Source organism: Lissotriton vulgaris, chromosome 10 (assembly GCF_964263255.1).
Source record: "Lissotriton vulgaris chromosome 10, aLisVul1.2, whole genome shotgun sequence".
NCBI classification, from domain to species: domain Eukaryota; kingdom Metazoa; phylum Chordata; class Amphibia; order Caudata; family Salamandridae; genus Lissotriton; species Lissotriton vulgaris.
In genome coordinates, this window is record NC_141698.1 from 940,358,629 (window position 1) to 940,379,262 (window position 20,634).

The following is a 20,634-nucleotide window of genomic DNA, read 5'->3' on the forward strand; positions in this document are numbered from 1 at the left end:
CGGATGAAAACCCCATGGATCAGCACCTATCACCATAAAAGCATCTATCACAAAATATCCCCATAAGAATATAGGTTGTAGCACACCTGCATGCCTATTGGGGGTTATACGGTAATTCAACACAAAGATACTGGCCACAGCAGCACCTGTGGGCCTATAACAGGGAATGTGGTGAATCCTCACAGGGAATCGAGGGCCTCTGTTGAAGTTCCACCTTGTTCCGACAATCCAGCAACAGTACCCCAGGCAAGCCTCAGAATTAGTGGGAGGCATACACGCAACACCACAGTTAGCGGGGTGACTTCTCAGGGTCCCCTCCTGCTTCATGTGGGGAAAGGCAGCTGACACTTCATGCAGTGCACCTGCAGAACAAGCCCCTGTTCGTTTATGAAAAGGCAGCTGGCAGCATCATTCACTAAATAGCCCTGAGCAATTCCAGCTGCCAGGGAGGGCTGCTGCATGGGATGAAGCCTCCACTTCTGCTGGCTGAACCCAGAGCAAAGTCTCCACTTTCATCCTAGGACTTAGGCGATGGCTGGGCTCCACCCTCCATGACGTTGTCGTTGCTGGGCAACGTGGGGCACTCCAGGCAGGATTTTCCTACTTTGTCATTGCCGGGAGCAAGGATACATGCACAGGCTACCAGGGAGGGAGAGAGCACTTCCTTAACAACAAGCTCTCCCCTCCTGTGCCTCAACGCAAAGGTCAGTGCAGCCCTCACACACGCTGCGGAAAAAAACCACTAGGACCCTTAAACAGCGCTCTCTGTGTGCTAGGCTGCAAAGTAAAGCACTCCTCACACGCTTTTACTTGAGGAACAGTCCAGTCCTTCTACTGCTGGAGGACCAACTGCAGGCCAACCCACCCCTCATACAAAAAAAGGTAGCACTCCTCACACTGTTCTTCAGCTCGTCTTCTTGGCAGGGTCCTCTTGTTTCCAGGAGTGATCTAAAGTCCTGGGGTTTTAGGTCTAATACTTATACCCCATTTTTCAATTATTCTCTTTGTGGCAAGGGTCTCTGAGCCCAGTCCAAACCAGTCCTGACCTATTTGGTCCAGCTTAATCACAGAAGGTGGAGACATCATTGTGCAAAGGAGACAAAGCTTATTTTGCCGCTAGCAAAACTCCTCCCACCACTCTAAATGCAGACCAGTTCTTTTAAGCCTAGCGATGAGTCACCCAGGTAAAGCAGGACACACCTCAGCCCTCCTTGTGACTGGCTAGAGTGAATGCACATCCCCGTTTCCTGACACTCCAAAACAAGACGGTGAATACACAAACAGGCAGAAACACACAGAATGGTAATGCAAGCAAATGCCCACTTTTTAAAAGTGCCCTTTTCAAACACACAATTCAAAAAACAACTTTACTAAAAGGTGTGTTAATACATTTTGAGCTCAGAGAGCCTAAACTTAATTTCATCATCTTATCCCAATGGAACGTTACACTTGTACGATGTTACAAGGCAGCCCCCATGTTAAACTATGGAACATTCAGCCTTTCAACAGTGAAAAATTAAATTAAAGTATTTCAGTATCAGGGCATGTAAAACACACAGACACATGTCCTACCTTTCACGTACACTGCAGCCTGCCCAAGGGCCTACCTGAGGGGTGCCTTACATGTAGGAAAAGGGAAAGTTAGGGCCTGGCAAGTGTGTGCACTTGCCAGGTCTACTTGGCATTTAAAAACTGCACACGCAGATACTGCAGTGGCAGGTCTGAGAAATTTACAGGGCTACACATGTGGGTGGCACAACTAGTGCTGCAATCCCATTAGTGATTCAAAAAGGGGGTGGTGATGAACAGAGTGTCTGAATTAAGTGGACCACTCTTACCCAGTCAAGAGATCAGGGCTTGATCCATCACTGTTATTTAGCTCACTGCATCACCCAAGTTCAGAACCTGGCTATATGCAAATTAGTCTGACCCAGTGCCTCATGGGAACAGGGCAGACCAAACTACTAAGCCAATTCCTCACCGGAAAGGAGACAAGCTTCCGGGGACCGGTTTCTGGCATTTCAGCCGTCGTCGGCCCGGCTTGCTTGAATCCTGGTGGTGCAGTGAGCAAGGGACTCATGTCTGAGTATACCCTGCCACACTTGTGGTGGCCAAAAACGATTCAAAAAGGGGGTGGTGATGAACAGAGTGTCTGAATTAAGCAGACCACTCTTACCCAGTCAAGAGATCAGGGCTTGATCCATCACCGTTATTTAGCTCACTGCATCACCCCAGTTCAGAACCTGGCTATATGCAAATTAGTCTGACCCAGTGCCTCATGGGAACAGGGCAGACCAAACTACCAAGCCAATTCTTCACCGGAAAGGAGACAAGCTTCCGGGGACTGGTTTCTGGCATTTCAGCCGTCGTCGGCCCGGCTTGCTTGAATCCTGGTGGTGCAGTGAGCAAGGGACTCATGTCTGAGTATACCCTGCCACACTTGTGGTGGCCAAAAACGATTCAAAAAGGGGGTGGTGATGAACAGAGTGTCTGAATTAAGCAGACCACTCTTACCCAGTCAAGAGATCAGGGCTTGATCCATCACCGTTATTTAGCTCACTGCATCACCCCAGTTCAGAACCTGGCTATATGCAAATTAGTCTGAACCAGTGCCTCATGGGAACAGGGCAGACCAAACTACCAAGCCAATTCTTCACCGGAAAGGAGACAAGCTTCCGGGGACCGGTTTCTGGCATTTAAGCCGTCGTCGGCCCGGCTTGCTTGAATCCTGGTGGTGCAGTGAGCAAGGGATTCATGTCTGAGTATACCCTGCCACACTTGTGGTGGCCAAAAACGATTCAAAAAGGGGGTGGTGATGAACAGAGTGTCTGAATTAAGCAGACCATTCTTACCCAGTCAAGAGATCAGGGCTTGATCCATCACCGTTGTTTAGCTCACTGCATCACCCCAGTTCAGAACCTGGCTATATGCAAATTAGTCTGACCCAGTGCCTCATGGGAACAGGGCAGACCAAACTACCAAGCCAATTCTTCACCGGAAAGGAGACAAGCTTCCGGGGACCGGTTTCTGGCATTTCAGCCGTCGTCGGCCCGGCTTGCTTGAATCCTGGTGGTGCAGTGAGCAAGGGACTCATGTCTGAGTATACCCTGCCACACTTGTGATGGCCAAAAACGATTCAAAAAGGGGGTGGTGATGAACAGAGTGTCTGAATTAAGCAGACCACTCATACCCAGTCAAGAGATCAGGGCTTGATCCATCACCGTTATTTAGCTCACTGCATCACCCCAGTTGAGAACCTGGCTATATGCAAATTAGTCTGACCCAGTGCCTCATGGGAACAGGGCAGACCAAACTACCAAGCCAATTCTTCACCGGAAAGGAGGCAAGCTTCCGGGGACCGGTTTCTGGCATTTCAGCCGTCATCGGCCCGGCTTGCCTGAATCCTGGTGGTGCAGTGAGCAAGGGACTCATGTCTGAGTATACCCTGCCACACTTGTGGTGGCCAAAAACGATTCAAAAAGGGGGTGGTGATGAACAGAGTGTCTGAATTAAGCAGACCACTCTTACCCAGTCAAGGAATCAGGGCTTGATCCATCACCGTTATTTAGCTCACTGCATCACCCCAGTTCAGAACCTGGCTATATGCAAATTAGTCTGACCCAGTGCCTCATGGGAACAGGGCAGACCAAACTACCAAGCCAATTCTTCACCGGAAAGGAGACAAGCTTCCGGGGACCGGTTTCTGGCATTTCAGCCGTCGTCGGCCCGGCTTGCTTGAATCCTGGTGGTGCAGTGAGCAAGGGACTTATGTCTGAGTATACCCTGCCATACTTGTGGTGGCCAAAAACGATTCAAAAAGGGGGTGGTGATGAACAGAGTGTCTGAATTAAGCAGACCACTCTTACCCAGTCAAGAGATCAGGGCTTGATCCATCACCGTTATTTAGCTCACTGCATCACCCCAGTTGAGAACCTGGCTATATGCAAATTAGTCTGACCCAGTGCCTCATGGGAACAGGGCAGACCAAACTACCAAGCCAATTCTTCACCGGAAAGGAGACAAGCTTCCGGGGACCGGTTTCTGGCATTTCAGCCGTCGTCGGCCCGGCTTGCTTGAATCCTGGTGGTGCAGTGAGCAAGGGACTCATGTCTGAGTATACCCTGCGACACTTGTGGTGGCCAAAAACGATTCAAAAAGGGGGTGGTGATGAACAGAGTGTCTGAATTAAGCAGACCACTCTTACCCAGTCAAGAGATCAGGGCTTGATCCATCACCGTTATTTAGCTCACCCCAGTTCAGAACCTGGCTATATGCAAATTAGTCTGACCCAGTGCCTCATGGGAACAGGGCAGACCAAACTACCAAGCCAATTCTTCACCGGAAAGGAGACAAGCTTCCGGGGACCGGTTTCTGGCATTTCAGCCGTCGTCGGCCCGGCTTGCTTGAATCCTGGTGGTGCAGTGAGCAAGGGACTCATGTCTGAGTATACCCTGCCACACTTGTGATGGACAAAAACGATTCAAAAAGGGGGTGGTGATGAACACAGTGTCTGAATTAAGCAGACCACTCATACCCAGTCAAGAGATCAGGGCTTGATCCATCACCGTTATTTAGCTCACTGCATCACCCCAGTTGAGAACCTGGCTATATGCAAATTAATCTGACCCAGTGCCTCATGGGAACAGGGCAGACCAAACTACCAAGCCAATTCTTCACCGGAAAGGAGGCAAGCTTCCGGGAACCGGTTTCTGGCATTTCAGCCGTCATCGGCCCGGCTTGCCTGAATCCTGGTGGTGCAGTGAGCAAGGGACTCATGTCTGAGTATACCCTGCCACACTTGTGGTGGCCAAAAACGATTCAAAAAGGGGGTGGTGATGAACAGAGTGTCTGAATTAAGCAGACCACTCTTACCCAGTCAAGGAATCAGGGCTTGATCCATCACCGTTATTTAGCTCACTGCATCACCCCAGTTCAGAACCTGGCTATATGCAAATTAGTCTGACCCAGTGCCTCATGGGAACAGGGCAGACCAAACTACCAAGCCAATTCTTCACCGGAAAGGAGACAAGCTTCCGGGGACCGGTTTCTGGCATTTCAGCCGTCGTCGGCCCGGCTTGCTTGAATCCTGGTGGTGCAGTGAGCAAGGGACTTAAGTCTGAGTATACCCTGCCATACTTGTGGTGGCCAAAAACGATTCAAAAAGGGGGTGGTGATGAACAGAGTGTCTGAATTAAGCAGACCACTCTTACCCAGTCAAGAGATCAGGGCTTGATCCATCACCGTTATTTAGCTCACTGCATCACCCCAGTTCAGAACCTGGCTATATGCAAATTAGTCTGACCCAGTGCCTCATGGGAACAGGGCAGACCAAACTACCAAGCCAATTCTTCACCGGAAAGGAGACAAGCTTCCGGGGACCGGTTTCTGGCATTTCAGCCGTCGTCGGCCCGGCTTGCTTGAATCCTGGTGGTGCAGTGAGCAAGGGACTCATGTCTGAGTATACCCTGCGACACTTGTGGTGGCCAAAAACGATTCAAAAAGGGGGTGGTGATGAACAGAGTGTCTGAATTAAGCAGACCACTCTTACCCAGTCAAGAGATCAGGGCTTGATCCATCACCGTTATTTAGCTCACCCCAGTTCAGAACCTGGCTATATGCAAATTAGTCTGACCCAGTGCCTCATGGGAACAGGGCAGACCAAACTACCAAGCCAATTCTTCACCGGAAAGGAGACAAGCTTCCGGCTTCCCATTAGTAGCATTTGACTTACAGGCCCTGGCACACTGGCATACAAATCAAATATTTCAATCATGAGTAACCAATCAGAATCACAATTTACACAGAGAGCATATGCACTTTAGCACTAATCAGCAATGGTAAAGTGTTCAGAATCTTATAGCCCAAAAAAACAGGGTCAGAAAAATAAGAGGTAGCAGGCAAAATGTTTGTGGATAAACCCTGCAGAAAGGGCTAGGTCTAACAATCACCTGTTCAACAGTTACTGTAATGTGCAAATTGAACAACATGACAACTTCAGCCTTTTAACGTGTGTGCTTGCCCAGTGTCTTGAACTGCATGCAGCATCAACTTTGAAAGAAAATGCTCTAACCAGGTTTTGGGAAGGGCCCACAGCTGCTGATTACAATCAGTCAAATAGAAATATGTGAAGACAAAAATGTGTTGGTTCTCTAAAAGGGAACACGTAAAATACATTTCTGAGATTCCCACAGTGTGCCACCTTGCTGGTATTTTGGTTTCTCTCTGAGATGTAATTGTATCCAGATATATCACACAACTCCTGACCTACACTTAAAACTGGTCAGTATGATTATCTTTGTCAATAGACTTTAGCTATTTAAGAGAAATGAGTGACAACAAGGATTTGTTATAAATAATTACCCTTCAAAATGTTTCAGTTCTAATATTTCAATAGTATTGAGGCCTGTGCAAGGAGTTTCGGCCTTCAGTTATGTGTGCTTTATGTTAGATATATATGTACTTTTTCTCCACACATCTCGTCCATCTGCACATCTTAAACTATCTCTCTTTCTTCATCAGCACCTCTTTTCACTCTTCCCAGAATGCACTTCCTTGTATCTCCCTCACTTTACCACTTCCAAACATATGCATATGATGGAACCACACCCAGCACTCTCCTAAACAGTTACTTGAACCACAGCAGTATTGGATATTTGTACATACAATCACATGCTTAATGCTAATTATATGCTCTTGTAATATTTATAAAACATAATTAGTATCAAAGTCCAGGCAATAGCTTATTCTCAAAAATAATACGATCCAGTTTCCGTTCAAAGTAGATTTTTTTCTGAGGAAACAACGCCTCCAGGGAAAAATCAGCAAACACATATTTCGTCACTCTTGACTTTTTCAAGGCAAATTCATGTAACAGATCCTGGTGTTACACTGTCTATTTTAAACCATTCACTATTTCGATCAGACAGCCTTGGCGTGTAACAATACGCAAAACCTGCGGTGGAGCTTACCATAGACTTCTTTATGTGCGCTGACTAGGGCAGCTGGCCTCTACATACAAGCGTTATTCAAATTGACTTGTTTTTGTGAATACGATTGCAATATATCAGAGGCCCCACACTTGACTCTGACATATAAATAAGCCTGGCAGGGCAGTGTCTATCATGAATATGTTGGAGGGCCGAAAAAATCCACATTTTGGAATAAAATACCTCAGTCACTGGCCTGCTCTCTCCCCAGCTGCTCAGAGCTACCGGGACTGCTGCTGAGCCCCCTGCCTGGGTGTTCAAGGCTGTTGTCGGACCCGTTGGGTGCCCGTGGCTGCCTCTGCCGGTCCCTGCTCGCCATGTCCTTCTGTGGGATTGTTTGGCGTTCGGTAAAAACTGCAAATTGAGTAATTGGATTGGGTATTTGGTACTGTTTTTTGTCCTGTACTGTATTTGTACTGTTCTTCCCTTGTTTTCCTTTTTGTAAATTGTTTGTGGCTTCTCTGAGCCCGCGTTTTCCCGCTTCCCTTTTCCTGTCGCCCTTCCACCTGTCCCCGCCCATTCCCGCCTCCCAGCTGATCGTCCCTCCCCCCTCCCCTACATAATGGCAGCCGCTGCAGGGGAGACCTTGACCTTTAATCACTGGCCTGTTCTCTCCCCAGCAGATCCACGCTATCTGCACTGCCACTGAGCCCCCTGCTGGGTGTTCAAGGCTGTCGGCCCTGTTGGGTGCCCGTGGCTGCCTCTGCCGGGTGCCCGTGGCTGCCTCTGCCGGTCCCTGCTCGCCGCATCCTTTTGTGGCATTGTTTGGCATTCGGAAAAAACTGCAAATTAGGTAATTGGATTGGATTGGGTATTTAGTACTGTTTTTTTTGTCCTGTACTGTATTTGTACTGCTCAATCCTTGTTTTCCCTTTTGTAAATTGTTTGTGGCTTCTCCGAGCCTGCGTTTTCCCGCTTCCCTTTTCCTGCCCCTGCGGCCCCTCCCCCCATGTAGGCACCCGTTTCCACCTCCCAGCTAATTGTCCCTCCCCTACATAATGGCGGCCGCTGCATGGTCACGCGCAGCAGGGGTGCCTAAGACAAGACAGTCTGCGCCCGTCCGCGACCCGACCAGTGCCAGGAACCCTGGTTCCCCGACCATTCATCGCTACAACACCACCACCATCCTCGTATTCACCTGCGGAAGGCTCAGATTGCCAACAGGCCTCACCACACCCAACCCACGGCCAGTTCTCCTGCCTCTACTGCCGCCAGACCTTCACCTCCACCCCGGCCCTCAAAAACACCGACGACAATCTAAGATGCATCCTCCCCAACGTACGCTCTGTGCACAAAAACGCTGTGAAAATGTGGAACCAACTCGACTCCCTCTCGCCCGACGTCTCCTTCTTCACGGAGACCTGGACTAATGCCGCCTCCACCCCCAACTTCAACACCGTCATCCAGATGGATACAAGATGCAGAGGAAGGACCGGCCCAACCACCCGGAAGGGGGCCTCACCATCGCCCACAAAAGCACTCTCTGCTTCACCACATCCAGCAAAACCTTCCCCACTGCCGAACACCTACACTTCCAGATCCAGACCAACCCCACCGCTACACTCGGAGGAACAGTTGTCTACAGACCCCCCGGACCCCAGATCCACTTTGCCACCACCATCACCGACCTCAACACATGCCACGCCATCGCCTCAATGAACTACATAATCATCGGAGACCTGAACTTCTACCTAGGAAAACCCCAGCTACCCCAATTCCACTACCCTGCGTGACATCCTCGCCAACATAAGACTCAAACAACGCATCACCACACCGACCCACTGAGCAGGACACACCCTCGACCCAATCTTTGCTGCAGGAAACCGCATCCGATTCAGCCACACTACACAAACGCCACCACTGCGTACACTTCACGGTCAACATACCCAAGGCACCCAAACCAGCCCCACAACCACCACGAAGGAACTGCAGCAAAGTCACCGACAAGCAACTTAACTCCACCCTCACCCGAGACAACCACACCTGGGCATCTGATGCCAACATTGCAGCCAGAGAACTACACACCTGGATCGCCACATGCGCAGACAAACTCGCCCTGTTATGCAACCCCGACAAACAGCGCCCCAGGAATGCCGACTGGTTCACCACAAATCTCCAAGTAGCCGGACGCACTTGCAGGCGCTTGGAGAAGGAATAGAGAAACACCAAAACACCAAAAACTACACCACCACCTACAAGGACGCCATGACGGACTATCACTCCCAAATCAGAACCACCAAGAGGAACTTCATCCACAACAAAGTCCTCCCCAACTCTGCCAACTCCAAAGAACTCTTCAGTGTCTTTCAGAAATTCACCAACCCACCCAGCAAAGCCACAGACATCATCCGGTCCCAAGACCTCTGCTATAAGCTTGGAACCTACTTCCACCTCAAGATCAGAAACCTCTACGACAACTTTGTCGACCATTCACCAGGCGCTGCAATCAGCCCCCCGGCCCACACAACATAACAGCCAACCCATCATCTCCACCTGGACGCCGGTCACGGCCAAGTACACTGCCTCGACCATGAAAGGCATCGACTCTGGGGCCCCCACAGACCCCTGCCCTCCTCACATCTACCACAGAGCCTCAGCCATCATTACACCCATCAACACCACCTTCACAACATGCACCTTCCCAGATGACTGGAAGCGCGCAGAAGTCAGGCCCCTGCTCAAGAAGCCCACAGCTGACCCCACCGACCTCAAGAACTACCAGCCCATCTCGCTCCTCCCCTTCAAGGCCAAAGTGGCAGAGAAAACAGTCAGCAGGGAACTGACTTGATTCATCTAAGACAACGCCATTCTCGACCCATTCCGGTCCGGGTTCCGAAGCAACCACAGCACCGATACCGCCCTACTCGCCGCCATAGATATCTGCACCCTTCTGGACCAAGGACACTCCGCAGCCATTAACCTACTTGACCTATCAGCGGCTTTCAACACCATATTTCTTTATTTATTTAAGGATTTGTAATGCGCATGGCTGCCTCAGCAACGAGGCGCCCCAGCGCAGCCAGAAACCAGACAAGAGACAGGGAGACACAGCGAGCGACAAATATCAAATAGTGGGGAACAGCCAAGTTTTTCAGGATTTCCGAAACGTCAGAAGGTTAGGGATGGCTCGGACACTTGCTGGAAGAGAGTTCCACAGCTTGGCCGCCATGAGAGCAAACGAGCGATCCCCTGGCCTCGCTTTATTAACTCGAGGGACACAGACCAGACCTTGATTAACCGAGCGCAGAGCACGTCTAGGCAGATAAGGCTTCAGTAGACCTAATAACCCAATAGGGGCTTGGAGCCGCAGAATTTTGTGCCGCCAGACTAAACAATGCCGGCATACAAAGTACAGCTCTAGAATGGAATTGATCATTCCTCGCCGGTAGTAGCCAAAGGATCAGACTGCCAACCTACCTCTCCGATCCCACGAAAATCACCTGCGGAGTTCCACAGGGGTCATCGCTGAGCCCAACCCTCTTCAACATTTACATAGCCCCCCTAACCACCATCGTCTGACAACATGGCCTCAACATCGTATCCTACGCTGAAGACACCCAGGTCATCCTCTCCCTCGCCAAAGACCTCACCGCCGCTAGACTCAAGTTCCAGAAAGGAATCAAAGACGTCGCAATCTGGATGACCAACAGCTGCCTGAAGCACAACGCAGAGGACACAGAAGTCCTCGTCCGCGCTCGGAATTCCACCCACCCCTTCGGACCACGCCAAAAATCTTGGCAACATACTTGACTCTTCCCTCAACATGAACCGACAGGTCAATGCCGTCACATCCAGCTCCTTCAACACCGTACACATCCTCCGCAATGAGGACAGTCACCCGCACACTCATTACCAGCAGACTGGACTACGGAAATGCACTCTACGCCGGCATCAACAAGTCCCTACTCCGCAAACTCCAGACAATACAGAAGACCACCGCTAGACTCGTCCTCAGCGACCCCCAGCACGAACACATCAGCCAACACCTGCGAAGACTCCACTGGCTTCCTGTGGAGAAAAGAGTCACCTTCAAAATCCTCACCCATGCCTACAAATCCCTCCAAAACAACGAACCCAAATACCTCAATGACAGAATCAACTTCCACGTACCCAAAAGAAACCTCCGTTCTTCTCACACTGGCCGAAACCCCGGACATCCCCAGAGCAGGCGGAAGATCCTTCTCTCACATTGCAGCTAAGACCTGGAACGAGCTACCAATGGACATCAGACATGCCTCCTCCCTGAACATCTTCAGGAAGACCTTCAAGACCTGGCTTTCCGGCTAACAGATCTGCGGAACCCCCCTCCCCTTTTAGCGCCTTGAGACCTCTCACAGGTGAGTAGTGCGCTTACAATTCCCTGATTTGATATTTCTCAGATTAATACAGTGCTGCGACGGTTTAGAATAGACCGTTTAACAACAGGATCAGCATCTGCGCTCTCAATCAAAGCCCCTCATAAACACCTACACAGCTTAAAGTATGCATGAAAAAAATACAGAAAGAAACACAATATGATTAAATAGCTATCTCTTAAGGGATGCAAGACTAAGGAAAGCTTGAAATAAAAGAGGAACTAAATTGCTGACATGCATGGTCAGTAAAGTTTTTAACACTCATTGTTCGTAAATCAATCCATGTTTTTAGCAATAATGGTGATAAGGGCATGTCAATGGCATGCAAGACTGCAGGAATGCGGGCAGGAGAGCCATGGTTTTGACTACTATGATCAGTAATGTCCACCTTTATCTTGTAAGTAAAATAAAAAAAATACACACTATGCTTTTCTTTTCAGAGTAGTATTTCATCAAACCTTGGGAACATACAACTGTGCCTTTAATATCATGTTATAGTTAAAGTCTGCAATGCATGCTCTCGGTCTAGAGACTAAACAGAATGGCTATGCACCTGCAGGGATGACACTCTGTCTGCAGACTGCATTAGAATTGCAGTGCATTTATATTAAATGAGCCAACATAGCTAAGCTGGACTGGAGAGACTTTAGGTGCGCAGCATGTACTTCTCATACAGCAGATAACTGTCTACTGTAAGTGGATTTCTCTCACTTTGTTCTTTTCTCGGATAATTGCATCATCTTCACAAGGAAACAAGAACCCTGGCCTGCTTGTCTTTTGGATCCATTTCGCGGGGGAACAAATGCAGCAGCTCCACTTCTAACGGGGCCAGCGATGTGAAGCCAGGGTCTTTGGTGTCTCAGTGGGGAAGGTTAGGGTAGTAAGGTATCTCAGAACAACATACATTACAGAATAATAGCATTCTACCACTTACCATTACCAAGACTAAGGCACCAGATCACACATGCTTGTATTCACTGCTACATGTGAGGAATGAGAAAGGGTGGGATCTATGCCTGTGAATGAGGGACGGCTGCTCTCACGCAGGGATGGAGACTTCAACGCCTGAAACTAGGACATTGAAAGTGTCACTGGCCTACAGTGGGTACTGCCAAAAAATACAATGGCAATGATTCATTGTGAAGGGCTTTAGAACAGTAGGCCCTGTATCACAATTCAGAAAGTTGACTAACTGCCTGGCTTCGGCCTCCTACTCAGGGCAGGACTGGCCGTAGCGGGCACCGGGCAATCCCCCGGTGTGCCGCAAGGGTGGGGGGCCGGTTTGGGGATCCTGGGGGCCGTTTTTGTTACAGGGCCGTTTTTGCAGCATAATCTGCCGAAAACCGGCCCTCGCAAAGAGCTCGGCGGCACCTCCAAACCCCCGAGTGGGGAGGGGGGGGGGGGGGGGGCTGCCGAGCACTTTGCCAGGGCTGGTTTTGTTTCCCAGTCTGGCCCTGCTCCTACTTCAGAGCTAGGAGGGGCAGGCTGCCTGGGAATCACAGCCCAGATTTAAATGCATCGATTTATTTAGAGATACCATCTCATCTCTAAATAAATCAACATATTTAATAGTTGTACAGGCATGTGAAGGAATATCAGGTGGGCGCAGCCCCAGAGCCCTAATGGAGAATCCGCCTCTGGCCTATGGGTCTCTGATGAAGAACTGCAGCACAGTTTCAATTACCCCTAAGTCATTGACTCAAGGTGCTGAGAAATAACCAAAGCGGCACCAGTTTGTTGACATCATTCAAGATGGCAACAAGGTTGAATATTGTACTATCTTCTCTTTTGATATGATTGCGTTTCGTTTCAAAAACTTTTATTTCGGTCGCTAGGACCATAAAAAGTAAACATAGAAATAGAATAACATACATTATTTATCAATGATAAGATTGCAATTGTGCAAAACCCTTGAATGTATTTAACATAGCCTGGACTCTTTTTACTATATCAATCCAAAGGGGATGGCAGTGCTGCATTGCCTCTGCCATCAATCTCCAGACCCTCAGAATGAGAGGAAAACATGAATTCTCTCCGCTTAAAACCACACTATTAATTTGTCATACAGCTTGCCATCTAGGGCAAGAACCAGAATCGGAAGCTCCGCAAAACCTTGGGGGGAGGGGGAAGGAGGAATGGTACTGCCAGGGCAGGGTGCATTGCCGTCGGCCATCGGAAAGCAAGTGAAAAATATTTTGTTTCAATGCTACCACTGTATGTTTATCTGTTCATACATGCATGTATTGTGAGAGTCTGCATGGCAGATGATAATTCCAGAAGAATGAGCAACATTTTTGAACTGGCTTAGCATTTGCTCCAGAGTTGTGTTGAGCGAGGGAATAACAGCTCTGCTGAACTGAAGCTGGTGCAGAGGCTGCCTGAGGAAGATGTCACAAGCTAGGCTTGGTTTTTTAGGACTGAATTCAGCTTCTACATTTGTAAATAGACATAGAAAAATATATATTCTCACTCGAGTCTAAGTGAAAAACTTTGTGAAGTTTTTGCATTTTCAATGTGCAGTATTATTTTTATATTGAATATATGGTACTTTACAAGTTATATTGAACAGCCCACAAAGAGCTATTTTAAAAGTTTTGTTTCTCAAATTCATTTTTCATTTCATTTCAAAAACTTTATTTCGATTTCATATAGAAGCCATAAAAGTATACATAAACAAATTTTAAAAGACATTTGAGTTAATCAACCATAAAATCACAGTACATAGTTACATAATTATTAAAAACAAAATCCATCAGTATCTTTTTCTGATCACCAAAGCTGATCTAATAAAATTTAGAACGGCATTGCAAATATGTGCAGTTGACAGGGATAACAAGCGATCATATGCTTCTTTATAATAACGCGTTTCGAATGTTTCTAACAATGGTTTAAGGAAAGTGTTTCTTGGTGCTTTATACAAAGTGCAGAAAAGCATGAGGTGGAGAGTATTTTGTGAGACCCTATTGTTACAAGGACAGTAGGGTAACTTCTCCCACCAACCCCCCTGCTTTGGGAAAGCAAACAAAAAGTGTAAGGTGCCAAGGCGAAATCTTGTAAGATAAAAATGCCATTGTGTGTTTGTAATGTATGACAAATAGAACTGGGGGACTAATTTTCCCCTTACACTTATCACATGGTCGTTTGTCTTTAAGGAACCTAAACAATTACTGAAAGCATTTTTAATAGTCTCCTTGGCTTCCCTACCAAGCAGTTCGGGATTGGTAAACATCTTACCTAAACCTATCTTATAAAAAGTCTCTCTAACATATCGCAGCCACGGGATTTGGGTGTAATAATCAAGCTTAAGGCAATCTTGAATGATGTCTTTGGTTAATTTCAATTCTTCAGATTGCCAAACCTTAGCCCATAATGTTAAAGGGGCAATGTGAATAACATCACTTATAAACTCGATTCCAATTTCTCCGTGGCAAAATGTATTAGATGTACCCATTGGGACAGATAATAAGCGTTTAATGAACTTATTTTCAACAGTTTGTATTTTTTCACAATTATACGAGCCCCAAACTCCTGAACCATAGGTCAAGGCAGAAACACACTTAGCTTTGTATAATAATGTGATTTCTGCTACACGTCGCTGGCCTAATTTGCTGGCAAAGCGGAAGAGAGCTTCAATTAGCTGTGCAACCTTCTGAACCCGTGCTATCAGCAGGGGCTCCCAGCTCAATTTTTTGTTGAAGAGGTTACCCAGATAACAGAAGTTATCCACCTTCTCAATAGTGGCATTCTTCACCACATATTTACGTGTTTTAACATTTTTTGGACCACAGGTCATGGCAAAAGATTTAATAAAATTAACACCTAATTCTAATTTGCCCATGAATGTAACGAAAGCGTCCAGAGAGATCTGCATACTATTGGAGGTAAGTGCCATTAAAACAGTGTCATCTGCGTAAGACAACATTGGGATTCTTCTTCCATTTATCTTTGGGAAATCAGCAGATGTTTCTAACAAGAAACCCTCTAAGCCGTTTGTATAGATCAGAAATAAAAAGGGCGCTAAAATACATCCTTGTCGGACGCCTTCAGTGGATAAGATAGGTTTTGATTTCTCACCACCACGGCCATATCTGACCCTAACCGTTGTAGCAGTGTGTAACCTGCGAAGCAGGGTAACCAGTGGTTCTTCAAAACCCATAGAGTCCATCATACGCCATAGTTTGTCCCTACATACTGTGTCAAAGGCGCTGGACAAGTCCATGAATGCCAAGTGTATAGAACCATTCTTGGCACCCATGTACTTGCCCATAATCAGGGCAAGATTCAGGCACTGCTCGTTTGTTCCTTTGCCTTTCCTAAAACCATATTGTGAATCCACAATTACCCCTGATGACTCAGCCCAGGTTTCCAACCTTGCCAATATCACCCTACCCATCAATTTACATGTTGAGTCTATTAGTGATATTGGCCTGTAACATCTAGGATCATATTTGTTACCCTTTTTAAAAATTGGAACCAAAACGGCCTCTTTCCAAGAGGTCGGAATAGGACCAAGTATTAGTGCCTTAAAAACATTCATAAGTAAAGGGGACCAAAACTCTCGGTTACATTTAAAGAGATCTAATGGTACTGAATCAGGGCCTGGGGCCTTTGCGGATGCCCCTTTAGTCAGAGCAAGCTCTACTTCAGCAAGCGTTATTGATTCACTCAACTTCTTTGCTGATTCCACATTAACATAGAGGTAGTCATCCTCTTCCGGGGTAGCAGTATATGATATCTCTTTGGGATTAAAGATTTTGTTATAATGGGTTACCCAGGTTTCCTCTGGTAAATGAACTCGAATAGTGTTTTCGTCCCCTGATTTCAAAAAGGGCCTATTTATTACTTCCCAAAAGAGTCTGTTGTCCCTTAAATCTACTGCCTTATCTAAATCTTCCCATGCTTTAGATTTCAGTTCATTTTTCCTTTTTCTAATTGCCTGTCTATATTGTTTTCTAGCTAGTGTAACCATATTTCTATCTCTAGGGTTTTGGCGCAAAGCTTTAGTTAAGGTAGTTTGGGCTGCAGAGCATTCAGCATTGAACCATTTGGGCCCCTGATCTAGGTTCTTCCCCCCTACCTTTACCAGTAAATGTGTAGCTACATTTTCCATTAGTTTCTCAAAGCTAGTGATTATACGGGCTGGGGCTGGATTAGACGAAAGGCAGATGTCAATCTGAGCCATATTTTCCTTAAAAATATCCATCTCCAGTTGTCTTACCACTACTTTATTCCATTTCACCGTAATACCCTGATTCTTAGTATATACTATCGGTTGTTCCTGGAACGATTTTGGATCAGAAGCAATGGAAAAGCTCAAGATTAGGGGGTTATGATCACTAGCCGGGTTTATCTCATTTTTAAAACCTTTTAAATGATTAAAAAGTCCCATGGAAATGATTGCAAAATCAATTGTGCTTGTTCTACCCCTTGTACCCTGTTTCTCAAATTCATTCTAATGCTAGGAATCTTTCACTGCCCAGGTCTCTCCTAGCATTTGTATCAGAACAGTACTCCTGCCTATAAATTGGGAGCTGGTGCAAAGAGTTTGAGAGTTGTGATGCTCACTGCTTTGTTTCTCTCCCAGTGGAGACAAAACATTGTTATCATATTCAAATGTTCTCCAGAAAGCAGTTAAATTCTGCTGATGCTGGGGGCCATTAGCAGCAAAACTCAATGTATTTCCATTTGAGCTAGAGTTGGCCATTCTCCTAGCCTAGAGACCACTCTTAGCTTGATAGAGAAAGTATGAGTGTATTACTATTCAGCTGAATTATATATCTTTTCAATGTTAAGCAGGCAGTAAATAAATATTCCTTTTCTGGGTGACTTTAAAACAGAGCAGTCGTATCATGTTTAGGGCAGTTTCTTAATCTAGAAACAAATCTCAATAAATATTGTATCATACATTAAAAGATAACACAACAGCCATCATGTTCCTTAGCATACATGGTTATGAGGGGTGTTAGGCCAGTCATCCTTTGGGTGTCTGGTCTTCCCCCATACTTTTTGCCTCTCACCTCCACTTTTTGCTGTATCCTTTTCTTTGCATTAGGACTCTGAGCCCCTTACCCACTGCTAACCAATGCCAAAGTGCATGTACTTCATTCCTAAACGTGGTGAAATTGGTGTATACCCAATATTTAGTTCACTTATAGGTCCCTTTAAAACATATAATCTTTATAGAATATCGGATGAGGTCAGAAGTTTTACACTGGACATTTCCTTCAGCTCATTACATTGCACAAGTAATTCTTACGAATATCTTACAACAGTATTCTCGTGAGGTTTGGATAGTCCATTGTTAAGTAAAATAAGGACATGCTTACAGGAATTCACTGCTCAAAAGTGTAAATTGTTCAGTCAGCAAAAGATAAAAAAGCTAACCCTTCTCTCTCATCCAGTCCACTGTAGTCAAAGAATATATTTGATTCTTCTGCCAAAGCTCGCTCTATGACCCGAATGGTCCGGTCAAAGTACATCAGGAACTCTTCTGAGTGCAGCACTTGTTGTTTTTCTTCCTCGGTCAGCTCTCCTAGGGGAACTGTAACCACCACAAAGAGAGAAAAAAGAATATTGATTTTATTCGATTGAAAATTGATTTCAAAAGTTGTATAGTGATGAGTACCAACACAACATTGATGTACCCTTAATGGTGCATTGTTCCTCAATAATAGTTAACAATAACCAAGGTTGATGACAGCATTAAAACCAAGTGTTTAGAAATCTTACAAGGTGGGAGAAGAACAAATCACACATTATTAATGGCCACTGAGAATGACAGACAAATCAGCATATAAGCATCATCTCATCTCGCCTTCATTTGCCCATCATTCAATCATTAACTCAACACATCTCGCTCTAGGGCAGTTGCATCATCATGAGTCCTGATTGATCTCTACAAACAAAAATGGCAATTTCGAAATTTTCTGAAGTAGGCAGGGATAGCGAGAGTTTTGTGTTTAGGGATACATCATCTCATATTAATAGGTCGAATGAGGATTAGGACTTTACTGGTTTGTCTTTCCAAATTTTGCAAGGGACTATACGTGAGCTTTGGCACCAGATATGTGTTGGTTGCTGACAAAAGTAATCCAGTTTATTAGTCTGCTTGATTTGGTAGATGGTTCAGCATACTTTGTGGGGCAAGAGTGCTGGAAAATGAAGGTAGTTAAGTTGCTGCAGGGCTTGTATATTTCAACTACTCTTGATTGGTCGGACAGGCTTCTGCATGGTGTTCAGGGCTCTATAGGAGATGTGCTCCAGTATTTCAATGTGAGTTGTTACATCGCAGGCACGCACATCAGGAGTCTTCACATCACATGTGCATTTTAAGTAGATTACTTCACAGGCCTTTACTCCACAGGTAAGTTATTTTTAATGTGCTAAATATCATCTCTTTTAGCATTATCAATGTATACATATGTTTACGTGTGTGCATTTATATATTATATAAACATATACCCGTATATAATAACATGGGAAGGTGATTCAAAATTATTTTTAAATGTATAAGTTTAAAACTATTTATTTACAAACACTATTTATGTAACTTATTTCATGTATATAAGTTAAAAAAGTTATTTAATAAATAACATACGTTAATTAAAAGGGAGTATTAATTAATATTATGGATTAAGTAATATTATTTATAAAATATTTGATTTAATATATAAGTATATGATTTGAAACATATTTGTATTTTACTGTTTGGGTTCCAAGGGTAACTAGGGGAGGCTTGGGTTGAGAGTCTGGTAGTTTTTAGGGGTGAGCAGTAGTTTTTAGAGTTCAATGAAGGGTAGTATTTAGGGGTATCTATGGGTGTTTTTAGGGTTCAGAGATGAGTAGAGGTCAGATATATTAAGGGGTTATTAAGGTTCAGGAATAGGTATTGTTTAGGGATGCTAGGGAATTTTAGGGTTCAGTGATGGCTATTGTTTATGGGTGGATATGGGTTTTTCAGGTTTAGGGATGGGTACAGTTTAGGAGTAATAAAGGGGCCTTAGGGTTCAGGAATGGGTAGTGCTTAGGGGTAATAAGGGACTTTTAGGGCACTGGGATGGAGAATATATTTAAACTAAATAAGATAAGGAAGAGAAGATGACTGGCATCAATTATGTCAATATTGCAAACTTAAATTCGAAATGTTTATCTTTTATCTATATGAAAGCATGTTTCAAAATTGATTCTGTTCAGTTGATTCAAATATTTGTTTTTCTGTAATAGCATTAACTATGTGCTGGAAATGACACCTACTAAAGTATACAAAATGTAATGGATGGAATGGTTGAATTAATCTCAGCCACTGGTAATTACTCGGGCCTCATCCAGTCCATTGTTATTTTGGACACCACACCACCTTAGTTGGGATCCAGCTTTATGCACATCAGACTTGGCCTTGCTCCAATGGAAACAGACGAGCCTGAACTCCAAGCTAGGTCCTCTCTGACCCGAAACGTGAGCAACCCAGGACTGGTTGTGCCCTTGTGTGCTCATCAAACAGTATAGCTTGATTCCAGTGACAGTGTGCACGAGACTCACGTCTGGGCATATCCGTCACACTTAGGGAAACATAATAACATATACAAAAAGTGATGGATGGAATGCTTGAATTAATTTCAGCTACAGGTAATTACTCGGGTCTACATTCCAGTTCATCGTCATTTTGCACACCATGCCACCTCACTTGGGACCCAGCTATATGCAAATCAGTCTTGACCCTGTTCCAATTGGAACAGTCCAGCCCTAACTGCTAAACCAGGTCCTCCCTGAACCAGAACACAAGCAAATCAAGACTGGTTTCACCCTTGTTGCGGTCTCATCAACCAGGTATAGCTTGGTTCCAGTGACACAATGTGCATAGAACTCACGTCTGGGCATATCCATCCCACTTAGGGTGACATACTAAAGTATACAAAAAGTGATGGATGTAATGATTGAGTGTACCTCAGCCACTGGTAATTACTTGGGGTCATACCCCAGTCCAACATTATTTTGCACAACTTACCACCTCACTTGGGGCCCGGTTATATACAAATCAATCTTGACCCTGCTCCAATGGGAACAGTCCAGCCCGAACTGCCAAGCCAGGTCCGCCCTGCACCGGTAACAAAAGCAACACAGGAATGGTTTTGCCCTTGTTTTGGGCTCATCAGCCAGGTCTAACTTGATTCCAGTGACACAATGTGCACAGGACCCAAGTCTGGGTATACCCGTCCCACTTAGGGCTACATAATAATGTATACGAAAAGTGATGGATAGAATGCTTGAATTAATCTCAGCTACTGGTTATTCCT

General features: G+C 45.7%; 1 protein-coding gene across 1 annotated transcript in view; it reads right to left on the reverse strand.

Moving 5' to 3' along the window:
- The window catches only part of DYNC1I1 (dynein cytoplasmic 1 intermediate chain 1), a 1,862,117-nt gene that overhangs the window by 732,508 nt on the left and 1,108,975 nt on the right, over window positions 1–20,634 (reverse strand). Inside the window, exon 9 of the mRNA XM_086941928.1 lies at window positions 17,726–17,882. Within this exon, the coding sequence (XP_086798054.1) occupies window positions 17,726–17,882 (157 nt within the window). The remainder of the gene's footprint in view (window positions 1–17,725; window positions 17,883–20,634) is intronic.